The sequence below is a fragment of the Carya illinoinensis genome, chromosome 2 (assembly GCF_018687715.1).
Source record: "Carya illinoinensis cultivar Pawnee chromosome 2, C.illinoinensisPawnee_v1, whole genome shotgun sequence".
NCBI lineage: Eukaryota > Viridiplantae > Streptophyta > Magnoliopsida > Fagales > Juglandaceae > Carya > Carya illinoinensis.
This window is the reverse complement of record NC_056753.1, coordinates 1,830,993-1,845,145: the sequence shown is the minus strand read 5'-3', so window position 1 is coordinate 1,845,145 and position 14,153 is coordinate 1,830,993. Positions and strand designations below refer to the sequence as shown.

Genomic DNA, 14,153 nt, shown 5'->3' with positions numbered 1-14,153 from the left:
CTGAAGCAGGGCTCCTCCACGTATTCAATGATGTATATTTCATTGCAATGGGACCATTGACTTCCCTGAGTTACAGATTTAGTAACCAATCAATTTGTAACTAGTTTTCAGCATCTGCTTGTAATAAACTGCATATGCTAGAATTGTATCTCCCGTATGTATCAACCATTATATACATGTAAATTGTATACTCATGGCAGTCTCCAAACCTAACATCCAATCCTAGAAACCTTTACTACATACATTCATGTTGACCAAAAACTGCAACCAAGCTATGTACGTCTATACACAAAAACATCAACACGTCTATACACAAAAACAAGTAGACGTCTATACACAAAAACATCAACAGCAAGGCCCGATGCATCTTCATCAATTGGATTTTCAAAGCAATCTTCTTGGTTGACCAAATAAACATGGGGAAGTTGATACATGCAGAATATTTATGAGACCAACTCCTGCAAAGCACAAAACACCATGGTAAGCAAGAAAATAAATATCCACTGGAAGTAGGCAAGCAAAGCATAAAACACCAATAACCAATGCTATTCAATAACCAATTCCACACAAAATAGGCCAACCCACCCCTTCCACGCCATAGCCAAATACTGAAACAGACCCACAAAAAAAACCAACAGTTTTACAAAATATCTCCGCCCACTTTTCTCCAAATATAGTAGTCTTTATAACCATGTCTGTGTCCCAGACAACGGTTCCAATTGGTGAATATCTACTCCAATATGTACCTGTGAACCATTAAGGCTGAATGGTTAAAAAAATATCTGTTGAGTAGTAACTATATAAGCCAAATTAAAGAGAGTGACCAAGTTAAGAAAGTTACACTTTCTTGAGTATCACTCATTGCAAAACCAAACTGGGTTATCTCTTTTTGAACTTCTCTAAATTTAGCATTTGTGTATATGTTCTGAAATATCTTTTCAAGAGGAGAGATCGAGACGACGGGAATTGTGACGTGGAATGAATGGAAGTCCGCCCCATTTTCATTTTCAATCTTCTTTCTCAATGCATTATCAAATTGATCGACAAACTCTTTTAAGTTTGTCCTTGAGTGTACGTAGCCATCAAAGAAAGCATTCATGCTCTCGCTTCGTTGTGTTGTACTCATCCCAGCCCAAAAGATTTCTTTCAAGAATACTGGTACCCAGAACTCACGCTCATCATATAAACTATGCAACCAAGCATTTTCTTGCAAATTGTAAGTGGTAATTAACACATTCCAACTATTTTCAAATTCCACAATGGTTTGAGAGTCATACACACACTTCATCAAACTAGTTTTCAACCCAGTTTTGTATGCATGATGGGAACCAAGTTTCTCAGGTACTTTTTTAAGAATATGCCACAAACAATATCTGTGTCTTGTATTGGGGAAGACAAGAGCAATTGCATTCTTCATAGCTCTATCTTGATCTGTGATAATGGCCTTTGGCGCTTCCCCATCCATACAGTTTAGCCAAGTCTGAAACAGCCATGCAAATGTTTCCGTATCCTCGTTAGAAATCAATCCTGCCCCCAGAAGGATTGACTGACCATGGTGGTTTACACCAACAAACGGTGCAAACGGCATTCCATACCTATTTGTCAGGTATGTGGTGTCAAATGTCACAACATCACCCCAATATTTATAGGCTGCCCTGCTCCGTGCATCTGCCCAGAAGACATTCTTCAACCTTCCATCATCATCGTGGTCGATGTCTGAAAAGAATCCATCATTTTTGTACTGCATCCTAGCAAAATACTGACGAAGGGCTTCAGCGCCACCTTTCCCAAGTCGAAGGTGGCGTGCCTTATCAATATAATTTCTGCAATCTTTCTCACTGAAAGGCAAGTTCTCAAACCCACCCGCTTCTTGCACAAGTGCTGCAAAACTCTTGTTTAGTCTAATGCCAGCTTGATCATTTGTATCTAATACTCTCTTAACAGACTCGCTCACTTCTCTATTACAGCGAAAGAATCTGGACTTCTGTGGACTTACGCTGTGATTGTGGGAATTGTGAACACTCAACAACTTGAAAACTCCATCCATGAACGTAGCATTTATCTTTGCCTTACAGTCAGTCTTTGACGTCGGACGCGGCCTCGCAACATTTGTCGTACGGTTCCGTGCCTTCCCACCACGAGAACAACAAAGCGTGATATATCTGAGGCTCCCATCCTCAAACCTATGACTCCTTTGAGTCATTATCCCAAAACCGCATTGTTTCCCATAACCTTTATAATATGCCACTAACTCGTCTTGAGATTTGAAGACCATCCCCACTTTCGGCTCCTCAATGATATCGGCCCCCTCATTATGCACTGTATTTTCCCTCTCGGCCTCATTGTTATCTTCGGATTCAGAGGATGTAGAGAATATTTCAACCTCCCTCGAGTCAGGTGTGGGCTCTTGAATTTCTTCAACACGGCTGGAGCTTGCAGATGGAGTACCAATCAAAGAGGGGGGAGCTGATGACTGAAATTCTGGCATAAGGTTTTCCTACAGTTTATAACAATAAAAACCAATATTTAAATCAATATAAACATTTTTATAAATACACACCCTAGTTCGAAAAATATATTAATCACCTGACAAGTCCATGACGATGGGTTGGCATTAGGACAAGGTAAGAAAGGTGGTAACAGAGCATGTGGCATTGGTGCATGGCCCCCATGCATATAACTTGAGAAATCTGGATAAACTGATATTGGTATGACCTAACATATAGATCAATAATGAAAATTAAGTAAAGATGTAGTCATAAATATAGACATTAGTGTCAAATTAATATTTAAAGTACCTGGGTTGTTGGATTGATAGATGCATTTGTGGTAGGAGGTGTTGACAAATATGTAAAAAATGGTCTCGGTATCACCTAAGATGTCAACAACCATGTCATTATAATGAGTAAAAAAACTGAAAGAGGTGAGAAACTCCTCATACCTGAGTTGATGGATTAATTGATGGATTAGTGGCAAGAGGCGTTATAGGAGATGCATGCTCTTTCCCTTTCCCTTTCTCCATCTACATGATATTTACTTGTATTTTAGAACAAATCATAACTTTTAAGAATGACAAAAAATATGTCAAAAAAGCAACTCAATTAAATTAAATTACTCACATGATATATAACATCAAGAAAGAAAACGACTTTAATAAGTTAGAACCAATATTTCAGTTTTTTTTTTTCCAACTGATTATTACAACTCGATTTAGGCCAAAAGCATCTGAACTATGCTACATTTAGAAACCATGGGCATTGGTTTTATCTTATATGGAATACCTAAGTATATATAATCACCAGTCTAGTATCTAGTAAAACAATGCTCATCACAATCCAATTTAACAAAACCATAGTGGTTGGAATACAACATCTCTCTAACCAGTACATTTTTTTGGACATGGGAGTGATCATTTTTCTTCATACTTAGGAATAGTTGACAAAAATATTAAAACAACTATTTCTTCATACTTATATTGTACTGTAACGAATTATTGACCAATCAAATTCTGAACCAAAAAAAATTAAAAATAGTGGAAGAATCATCATTTGCCTAAAAATGATGATTACCCACAGAATTTTCCTTATTTAAATCACATTCAGAACATGTATTTTTGAGAATATTTCATGGACATTAAAACTTCACGAAATTTTACATATATTTATTTCGGGCTAAGACAACTTAATAGAGATATATTGTAGGAAACAAACACTACCTCAGAACCATTCGTTCATGAAGTCGGGTCCAACGTCCGGTTATATCTGTTAATGACTTTATCTAGTATAAACAAAAGCAAATGCATTCAATGGATTGCTGGATACAAAAAAAATATAAATCTAGATATCCTTAAATACTTGATACACAAATATCTACTCACTTAGAAATCAGCAAACACTACCTGAAACCGTATGAAGCAGAGGATAATGTCGTGTGCAGAGGACTTGGTCGGTGTAGAGCAAACCGGCCAACAGGTAGAGGAAGAGATTTGGGGGAGATGAAGGGAAAAAAAAAAAAAAAAAACACAGAAACAACCAGTTCTGCGTCAACGAGAATTCAAAACAACCTCCAAAATGCATTCGGCTTGCAGAAGAAGGAACCAGAAGTGAAAAGCAGAAAAGCAGTACGGTACGGGTATGTCTTTCTATTTCGATTTCCCTCAATTTTTTTTTTTTTTTTTTTTTTAATACAAACCGTCTGACAACGCCACCTCAGCGTTGGGTGCGCAATGGTTACGCACAATTGTTGTACGTAGCACTATTCATTTAAATTTGATTGTCTTTCTTTTTTAAACCTGACTTTTCTAACTTTTTTGCAGTTCCAACTTGGCTTCCAAGCTGGCCGGCCGTAAACATTATCACTGAGTACTGTAAGGCAAAATTATTCGCTTTCAGTTGTACCATTAATGCTGACAAGGTTGATGCCTCGTTAGTTTAGATGACGAGGTTATAGTTTTTTTTTATTATATTTATCAGATGAGATATTTTAAATAATAATAAATAAAATATTATTATAATATAATTTTTTTATATTAATTTTATATTAAAATTTAAAAAAATTAAATTATTATTATATTTTATATAGATATTTAAAAATGTTGTAATGATAAGTTGAAATGAAATGAAATAAAATTTTTAATTTTATGTAACTAATCTGGACCAGATGAGAAAGTTGTGAATAATAGTGAAGGAAAGATTTTAAACATAAACTCAAACATTACATACTACGTTTTTTTATTACATACTACATTTTTTTTTTTTTTACCAAGTGTTTGGTATATAGATAATTAGAAGAAAAATTTAATTAGTTTAAGAAGAATGAATCTAAAAAAAGAATTAATAAATAAATAAAAAATAAAAAAATTGGGTCTGTGGGCTTATGAGTAGCAAAACTAAAAAAAGTTGAATAAAAATATTATAAAATTTAAATATTATTAGAATATAATTTTTATTTTAGAATTTGAAAAAGTTGAATTATTTTTTATATTTTGTTTGAAAAATTTGTAATTATTAATTAGATAATAATTAAATGAAAGAATTAATAATTTGAAATTAAAAAACATTTCTATTTAAGTGCATGCATATTTTTTAATGTTAAGATGAGACTGTCTTCAACATCCAAATTACCAGCCTTGAAATAATTACAACATAACTTCTTGCAGGTGTCTTCTAAAATCCTTATATATTGGAGACCAATGGCAACTTGCCACATAAGGGATACATTGTGACGCCCTGACTCCCACGTACGGAAATGAGGGAATCGTGACTTCAGAATAATGACAATCTAAGTTACGCACCCCCAACGATAAGTGCTCCCAGTGTGTGTAACATGCAAAAATGTGTAAAATAAGATCGCAACGGGTGATTAATAGTAAGCCAACTAAGTACCATAAACTTAAATACACACAAACTAAAATAAAAGTATTTCAAAATATTATAGAGTTATCCAGTGAAAGTAAAGTAAAGATCAATATTTACATAACCCACGAGCCAAAGTGACCACATGTCACTCCCCTAGTGGAGCCGCATCCTCAGACTCTACATCATTATCTGCATCAAAATTTACGATACCATGAAACGATACCACAAGATATTGAATACTGTGAGATTATGAGTCTCAACAAGTCATCAACCAAACAATTCAAGAGATAAAATATATTAATGCATCTAACAAACATGTGTGCACATGACGAAACATACATGTGACCCAAAACCATTTCTAAAAAAAAAACGTTCTTCATTTTTCTAGAAAATGACTCAATCATAAAATCCATAATTTTTTCAGAAAATGGTCCATTAACCAATTAACATTGTAGGTGGGAATCATATGCGGGACTCTACCACCATCCTTACCGCATGCACCGTAGGCGGGAATCACAGGTGAGACTACCATCATCCCTACGGCATGCACCGTAGGCTATCCTTGCTTACCATCATCCATATAGTTCATTTTTTCTCTCTTTCAATCTATTAGAGCACTATAGGCTGAAATAACAGGCGGGATTCTACCATCATCTCTACTTGCCACCATCCTTTCCGCATGCACCGTATGCAAGAATCACAAGCAGGACTACCATCATCCCTATAGCTCCCACTATAGGCGAGACTACCACCATCCCTACCGCATGCACCGTAGGCGGGAATCACAGGCAGGACTCTACCACGTCCCTACTTACCACCATCCCTATAGTCTCTTTTTCCTCTCTCTCAATCCTATCACAAATCAACCCAAATTCATTTCTCACATGAAAACTCAATTTTTATGTACAACATATAAATATGCATGCCATAATGCAATAAAAATTATGATGCCAAACACGACATAATACACGCAAGCACAATTCATCTTAATAAACAAATCATTCTCAAATCTAACCAACCCCCATACTCCTCGGACTCCAAGTCTGGCACAACAAACAAACTGCAGAAAAGTTGTTAGTGCAACAATATAATTAAATTTCAAATTTCTTTTCAAAAAATTACTTACAGTACTAAAATATAATTTTTGAATGATCACGGAGGTGCTAGAGGTGGCGGCACAGCAATGTAATAGTGCAAATTCGGACAAGTCCGTGGGTCTCAAAATACCCAATTTTCAAGGGGACAAACGAAGACTTAGAATGGTTAAGGAATTGCTTAGAGGTATTGGTGAAACTACTGGTGGTGATGGTTGGCCGTGGGTGGTGACATGGGTGACGGCTGAAAACTAAAATACCCAAATCGAAAAATGAAATGGAGGGGCTTTAATGGTGGTGGATCGAGATTGAGGTTGGGTAGGTTAGGTAGCTGGAAGGTTGCCGGTAAGGTGGTGAGAAGATGGAGGCCCAAGATAGTGCCACGGCAACACTAGGACACTAAAACCACGTGGCTTGAAGCTGTGTGTGGAGGAGTTTGGCTGTGCAAGAGGGCCTAAAAATGAGAGGTTGAGATCGCTGGCTGGTGGGGAAGGAGATGAGAACTGTGGTGGCGGCAATGGGCAGCACAAAAACACCCAATCTGAATGAGTTTCGCACAGCCAGCCGAGAGAGAGAGAGAGAGAGAGAGAGAGAGAGAGAGAGAGAGAGAGAGTGTGTGTGTGTGTGTGTGTGTGTGTGTGTGTGTGTGTGTGTGTGTGTGTGTGTGTGTGTGTGTGTGTGTGTGTGTGTGTGTGTGGGGAAGGGTGGCTGGAGTGGGTGAGCTCGCTGGAGGGTGGGGGAGGTTGTGGGTTGGGTGGTGTTGCTAGACGGTAGCGCACGAGGGTGGCCTAGAAGTGCACGGAGAGAAAGGGAGAGGAAGTGCTCGCGTACGGGAAGAAAGAAACCAAGGGAGGAAAAAGAAATATAAATAAAGAAGAAAAAGAAAGATAAAAGAGAAAAAGCAAAAAAGAGGAAGAAAAATAAAAGAGAAAAAGAAAAAAAGAAAAAGAAAGGGAAAGAAATAACGTCCAGTCTTTTCAATCTAGGTCTAAAAATTGATCTAATGAAAATAAATTTCAAAACGGCTAGTTAAATAAAATTATTTTAACACTATGACTAAATAAATATAAAATAAAATAAATCCAACAATTAAACAATTTAAAATAAAGAACAATTTTAATAATGGACAATATTTAATAACAAGAAATCTCATTAAATTAAAATTCTCAATTAAAAGTCTTAAAATATGCCACTTAAATCATCTAAAATTTAATAAAACAAAGCCCATAATCTTAATCAATAAAATAATTTACTTAGTTAAAATAGTAAATATGGGGTATCATATACATTAAACAGAATTGTTTAATGAGAGGTGCGCAAGAAGGGATCAGAAGTTTTGAATATTGAGACCCCCTCCCCATCTCTCTTTCTCTCTGCTCTCTTTCAAACCAAAAGGCGAACTTATTTCTAAAACCAGAGAGTTGTGCGGCCACTTACCAAAACAGAGAAACCACCTTGCGGCTGAGCACTCATACCTAGCTAGTTGAAATGACGGTGGGTGTTGCGGCTCAAAGACTGAGAAACCTAGAGGGAGAGAGAGAGAGAGAGAGAGAGAGAGAGAGAGTGTGTAAGCCGACACAGTGAAAAATGAAAAGAGCTGGCAGAGTGTGAAGGAAAACGAGATAGACTTACACCATCGAGGGGAAAAGACATAGTGGCTAGATGGCATTGTTGAACCACAATACAGTTGCTGGTGGCGGCTACATGATATCTGAAACTAGGAGAACAAGCTGCTCTGTTTCTTATCATCAAAACAGAGGTGTAAAACCTCTTGCAAGTGGTGGCTGGGTGATGGTGATTTGCTAGCTATTTTGCAATGAACGGGAGGCTTGGTGATTTCCGTGTGAGGCAAGGCGGCTGCTGAGGGAGAGTTGATGTGAAGCTAAAAGACGAGGTGCAAGACTGGGCTATGGATAGAAAAACTTAGCAGCTGTCATTCGTTGTGGCTGTAACCAACGAGAGACGCTGTTTGATAATGGAGCGTCAAGCAACTTGAATGTGAAGGAGGTAGCAGAGAAAAATGCTACGCTATGATTTTTGTGGTTACGTCGCGTGGGGGTTGAGGGTTCGATGGGTGGTTGCCTTGCGTCTGAGATGGGTTGGGGAGGTAGGAGAGATCGGGTTTGGGAGGAAGGAGAGATTGAGTTCAGGAGAGGGTTGAGTTGATCCCCTGCTATGCATCGAATACGGTTTCTTGAAAGGCCCTTACGTGGTAGTTTCCTATTCCCTATTCGTCTTCGATAACAGCTCCTTATAGGAGACACTTGCCCGAAGCATTTCTAAATAATTAAAGGAACAAAAGAGCAAAAGGTCAGCGTACGTTTCCCCGACTTGAGGATGTCATTGGGGTTTGTACTAGCTACTCATGATATATACTTTAGTAAAAGTACTATGACCGACATGAAAATTGAAATAGTGGACTCGGTTGCCTTAAGCCCTCCACATGAGTGATGAGAAATGGTTTATTAACGTACATTCTTTTAAAGAAATATTACAAAGTATTAATGCGATTGATGTGTGATATTGCATATAATATAGTTTACTTCGTGTCGGGTCGATCTCTAAAGGAGCCGGGTTAATTGTGCATGATTGTTTTGCACTGAAAAAAGATTAATTAAAAAATATATATTTTTTAAATCTCTGTAAGATATTCTAATTATATAATTAAAGAGTTTATTCACCAAAGATCGAAGTAATTCGCTCTTTAGTTTGAGTGTCGCGCGTCAAGGCTGGCTTATTAGTTAAGGTTGTTGAGAAATAAATCCCACATTGCCTGTGGACAAGGTCTTGGGCATGTTTATAAGGTTGGGACAAACCTCTCTCTTTGAACTGGTTTTAAGAGATGAGTTAGGCCCATGAATTTCTTCATGGTATCAGAGCCTGCCACAGGACCAATGGGGCCTACACTACTTACCCCGTGACAAGGACCAGAAAAAATACTGGCCTGCACGTGAGGGAGGGTGTTGAGAAATAAATCCCACATTGCCTGTGGACAAGGTCTTGGGCATGTTTATAAGGTTGGGGCAAACCTCTCTCTTTGAACTGGTTTTAAGAGATGAGTTAGGCCCATGAATTTCTTCAAAGGTCATGTACGTATAAATTGTAGACATGCGTTTGCAAGATATATGCATGTTCAGCATATCTAGTACATGCGTTTGCAAGATCTATATCGAAGATGTATGCATGCAAGTTTCCTAAGAACTTGGGAAAAAACTTTTTTTGTGATGATTTCGGGGTACGTAACTCCAAAATACTTAGGCATGACAAGAACGTCCCACCGTAGGATCATACATGTGGACTGCATGAATTATGTTCTAACCCTTTCTTTTGGATTCTGATCGACCTGATGATGATCACATGTACGTAAACTATTTATTTTGTGAAGTCCTTAACTTGCATAGATCTTTAATTAGCCTTGTAATTTTTTTTATAAGATATATTGATTTTGAATTGGATTTTTCATTAACAAAATTATGTCTTGGATTTCCTAGCTAGAATTTACTTGTTAATTAGTATTACATGGAATTAAGTTCTAATGCAAAAAGTTGATCATGATATATCCTAACTGATTTTTTTTTTCTTTAAAGAGGACAGCACTTCAATTTTATTAAATGTCCTCACTTATTGTGGAGGAAAATCATGGTTACAGCTGAATACCTTAGGTTACAAATAATTCTAAAATCCAAAACTAGGTATCAAAATGAAATATAATAACACAATTAAAATTAGAAACCACTAACCATAATATACAGAACATGTGTCAAATAAAAAACATAAAAAAAAAAAAAAAACATGCAATCAAAGCAAGAAAAAGTAATAACAAAACATGCTGAAACTCGACATTGTGTTATCATGTCGTATAACTTGTAAACCTGCTTGATCCATTTGAATACCTCCCTAATGACTTTTGGAAGATTGTCTCTAGTATTGAATAACAACTCTATATCTCTAGTGTCCAATTTAGCTAATTTGTCTGCAACATGGTTCATTTTCCTAAAAGAATGATAAAGATGTATCACTTTTGAATGAGTAGTCTCTCTAGCCTATTTCTAGCATCTCTGACTATGCAAGAAACTTGCCCACTTGTCTCCCACCAATTAACCACTAGCTTAGAATCTGTTTCAACCTCTATGTGCTTAATATTCATTTTTGCACATAAACTAAGACTATCGACCAGGGCTCTTATATTTGCAAAATTATTAGAATTAATACCATAGAACCAGACAAAGGTGAACATCATATGACCATTCTCATCTTGAAGGATCCCTCCACCTCCACTTTAACTAGGATTGCCAAGGCTTCTGCCATCAACATTAAGTTTAGCAAATCCCTGAGCCGAGCGCATCCACTTCAATATCTACATAGACTTTGTTTGGATGAGCATATTCTTAAAATCAAGTTGTTGTAAAATCACCCCATCTGAGCGTTTGGTGAAGGGCTTATTCATTTTAGTGTTCATGAGTTGAGCTAAAAGATTCTTGATCTTGTAGCACACTTGCTCTCTAGTTTGACTAACCCCCTCCTTTCTAGCTTTACATCTATATAACCACATGAACCATCTTATTAATGAAGGGAGAATGCCAATCGCAACGTTGATTTGCAAAACTGCCTAAGTCTTGGATAACTATTGTTGAATTTTACCATGCTATCATGTATTAGTAGGTACAAGATTCAGACCCAATGCCGCCTCAAAATACTTCCAAACAAAGGTTGGAATCTCTCCTAAGAATAACGAATTATTTAAAGATTTGCAATCATCCTCTTGACAACATTCACATTTAGAGGCCATAAAAATATGGAACTTCATAATATTCTAGTCAAAAGTCAAACCGTTAAACATATCCTAATTGATTCCATTCTATTGATCAGCAATATATAGCACTATATATATATCTATATATGAAGATAATTATGATGACCTGTGTATAGGCCGGGGTTTAATTAGCCAATTTTTACATGATCAAGGCTCGTTTTGATCATCTGTGATTAATTAATAAGTTGTCGAGAATTGTAAATTTGTACGTCTCACTGAGAGCTTATGGTACTCATGCTTTCTGTGTTTTGGTTTGTACGAACTAGGTTATGGTTTTGTCAGCGTTATAGTGCATTAAGCATGAGTTGAGTAACGTCCTGGTGTTGTGAAAACGAAGACAATTTAGATACAAAACAGATACATGATTTACTTGTACAAGAAAGAAAAATAAACACACGTGCAGCTAGCCAGATTACATGAGAGAACGAGCTCCACAAAACACAGAAACAATAAGAATTAGTACATGACGGGAAATAAGAAGGCACAGTCTAATCAAACATCTAAGTAGGTACGTACGAGGAATATTCAAAATGGAGCAAATCAATGAGTGACATGCAATACTGCATGCAATTATTAGTAGGTACACACGCTCTCTAAATCATGCAAACCAATTAATATTATTTCTAGTTGTGAATGGAATGACCAACTCCGGGACTATGGCCTGGGCTCGTGGGTCGGAAAGCTTCAACGAATCCAATAATGGTAGTAGTTTCAGTACCGTCCAGGTGCAAATGGCTTGGGCTTGCAACAAATTTTCTAGGCTGTGTTGATGCTATGCCTTTTGTGTCTGGACGCGAGCACCCTGCGCACCTTAAGTACTTCTTCTTTGGTTCCACATTTCTAGCTTCAATGGACAGAAGCTCATGACAGAAAATTATCATTAGAAAAAATAAGCAAGTGCGAGTAGCAGTACTAGTCCTACTGGCATTGGCCATGATCGACAGCTAGCTATAATAATGGGCCGAAAGATCAAATATATTAGTACTAGTACGTAGTTATATTACCCTAAAAGATCAAATATATGCAGATGAACTCAAGCTTAAAGATGAATGTGTAAGAATATGTGTGAGTAGGAGGTGGCTGATAAAATGCTTAGAAGGAAGCAATGGATGATTAATGGTGAGAACCAGGCCATCTCTAGCATCGGTATTTAAGGAGGGAAAAAGCTGCATGCTAGCGCCGCATGTGAGCTGGGAGAACTCAAACTCTTTAAAATATATGTAAATCAAAATAAAGACTCAACAGAAAAAAAGTGAATCCGGGATCCCCAAGGCTGGGGAAGATTCCTGATCAACTGTGGACTTTAGTGCGAGAATATTTTGTTCTTTTGGTTTTTTTAGTTTACGTGTGTGGTGGTTTTTAATTTGGTCGGCCGGGGGGTGTGACATTAATTAATGTTAGATTAATTTAAAGGTGTATTTGTAAATTCTAACGTGCAGTAGTACTAGTACTACAACATAAAGTTTAGCTAGTGGTCTAATGCACAGTAGTTACTGTCGACATTAATGTTATATATATATATATATATGCATGCGTCGTTTAGAAGAGCTCAAAAGTCGTTTTAATTATTCAGGCCGGGCCCTAAATCCTGATCAGGTTTTGGATCTCCAGCCTATATATAATACAAAGAAGGCTGCGCGCGAAACTCAACCTCCAAAGAATTAGCCATCGCATGCACTTCATGACCCTCGTTTGAAATTAGAATAATTAGTTATTGAAATATTAATTTTCCTCACATTAGTTCAAACTTTAATACTAAATACATGATTGTGTCAATTCATCGGGAGTTTGAGTAATATATACTCTTAAATTTTTAGTAAAATCACCATAGGATTTCTATAATTTATTACAGTTATTATATGGGCTCAATCATGCATTTGCATATTTCACTCACACATATTTATATATACTATTTTCATGATCATTAGCGACTGGTTCCAACTTATAAGATGATCAGTTCGATTTGCATTTAAAAAGGTTATACCTCAGGATCGAGATTTAGTACACCATACAGGCTGGAGTCAGGCTGCATGCACATGGTTGGGATTGGATTTGGTCTCTGCAACTTTCTCATGTGCAGAGATTCCCTTTTGTCTTCTACCACTAGATCAGGTGATTACAGAGCATCGATTATATATATTCTCAGCTTATTAGCACGCATGCATGCAACTTCCCAGGAATATTGTAGCCAGATAGATATAATATGACTACAGAATAGATTCAAGGATCTGATCAAACCGACCGGCCCTTTTTCAATTTTTGCGGCTGGCAATAACATTTTATTTTAACTACTTTAGATGGTTATATAAAGATCATCACACTCGATTTGACCATAAAATTCTACCAGCTGGTAATTCCAGTACTACTTCAGGCTTCGCAACTAGCTAGCTAGCTAGGACGTACGTGCATTTTATAACAAAGTTTTTGTTACCGTATACAATTTTAGATGTTATATAGATTAATATTAGCTATTAGCTGTATAGATTATGTTACCATATATAGATGCTGATTTTTAGGAATAAGTTAGACTCCGTGCATAGCAAGTACCTTTGTGTATAGATGGAATGACGACAATGAAGGGATTATTCTCACATAATCATTTTTCAAAAAAGGGCTCTTGGTTTCTCTTGGTTTTCTGAGTATTTTGTCATGGTATCAAGAGCAAGGTTAATAGTTGACTGACTTTCACGAATTTTTTTTTCCTTTCTTGCATTATCGACGTTTTCTGAGTGGGGCTTGTTCTTCTTGGTGTTTTCGGCATTGTCTGAGTGCTTCTTAAGGTTATCAGCGCCGTTTCTTGCTGCATCAGTGGATTACTCCCAGTTCTGTTTCTTGAGGCTATCGACTATCGTTTATTACTCAGGTTCCATGTTTTATTGGTTCCCAGGA

The 14,153-nt window shown here is 36.9% G+C and overlaps 1 protein-coding gene and 2 long non-coding RNA genes across 4 annotated transcripts; all 3 read right to left on the bottom strand.

Annotated features, from left to right (window-relative positions):
• Positions 1–201: 201 nt before the first annotated feature.
• Positions 202–879, bottom strand: LOC122301955. Its single transcript, XR_006240232.1, has 3 exons — positions 842–879; positions 586–746; positions 202–458 (listed from the first exon to the last, which is right to left on the bottom strand). It is a non-coding gene; the product is annotated as an uncharacterized LOC122301955 (long non-coding RNA).
• Positions 880–1,082: 203 nt separating this feature from the next.
• Positions 1,083–3,022, bottom strand: LOC122301597 (protein FAR1-RELATED SEQUENCE 5-like). The gene is made up of 5 exons (XM_043113005.1): positions 2,942–3,022; positions 2,799–2,873; positions 2,587–2,715; positions 1,284–2,497; positions 1,083–1,155 (listed from the first exon to the last, which is right to left on the bottom strand). The coding sequence occupies exons 1-5, from the start codon at positions 3,020–3,022 to the stop codon at positions 1,083–1,085; spliced, it is 1,572 nt and encodes a 523-aa protein (XP_042968939.1).
• Positions 3,023–5,336: 2,314 nt separating this feature from the next.
• On the bottom strand, positions 5,337–8,443 carry LOC122301954. 2 transcript variants are annotated; one of them, XR_006240230.1, is made up of 3 exons: positions 8,084–8,443; positions 7,889–7,975; positions 5,337–5,546 (listed from the first exon to the last, which is right to left on the bottom strand). It is a non-coding gene; the product is annotated as an uncharacterized LOC122301954 (long non-coding RNA). The 2 variants fall into 2 exon arrangements; XR_006240231.1 differs by having other exon boundaries at positions 7,889–7,966.
• Between the last annotated feature and the right edge of the window lie 5,710 nt (positions 8,444–14,153).

Bases quoted from the DNA above. Each gene is read 5' to 3' on its own strand.
- LOC122301597 (XM_043113005.1), bottom strand. From the start codon at position 3,022: ATGGAGAAAGGGAAAGGGAAAGAGCATGCATCTCCTATAACGCCTCTT. The intron at 2,874-2,941 runs GTATGAGGAGTT...TTGACATCTTAG, and splicing joins CAATTAATCCATCAACTCAG to GTGATACCGAGACCATTTTT. The intron at 2,716-2,798 runs GTACTTTAAATA...TCTATATGTTAG, and splicing joins CTATCAATCCAACAACCCAG to GTCATACCAATATCAGTTTA.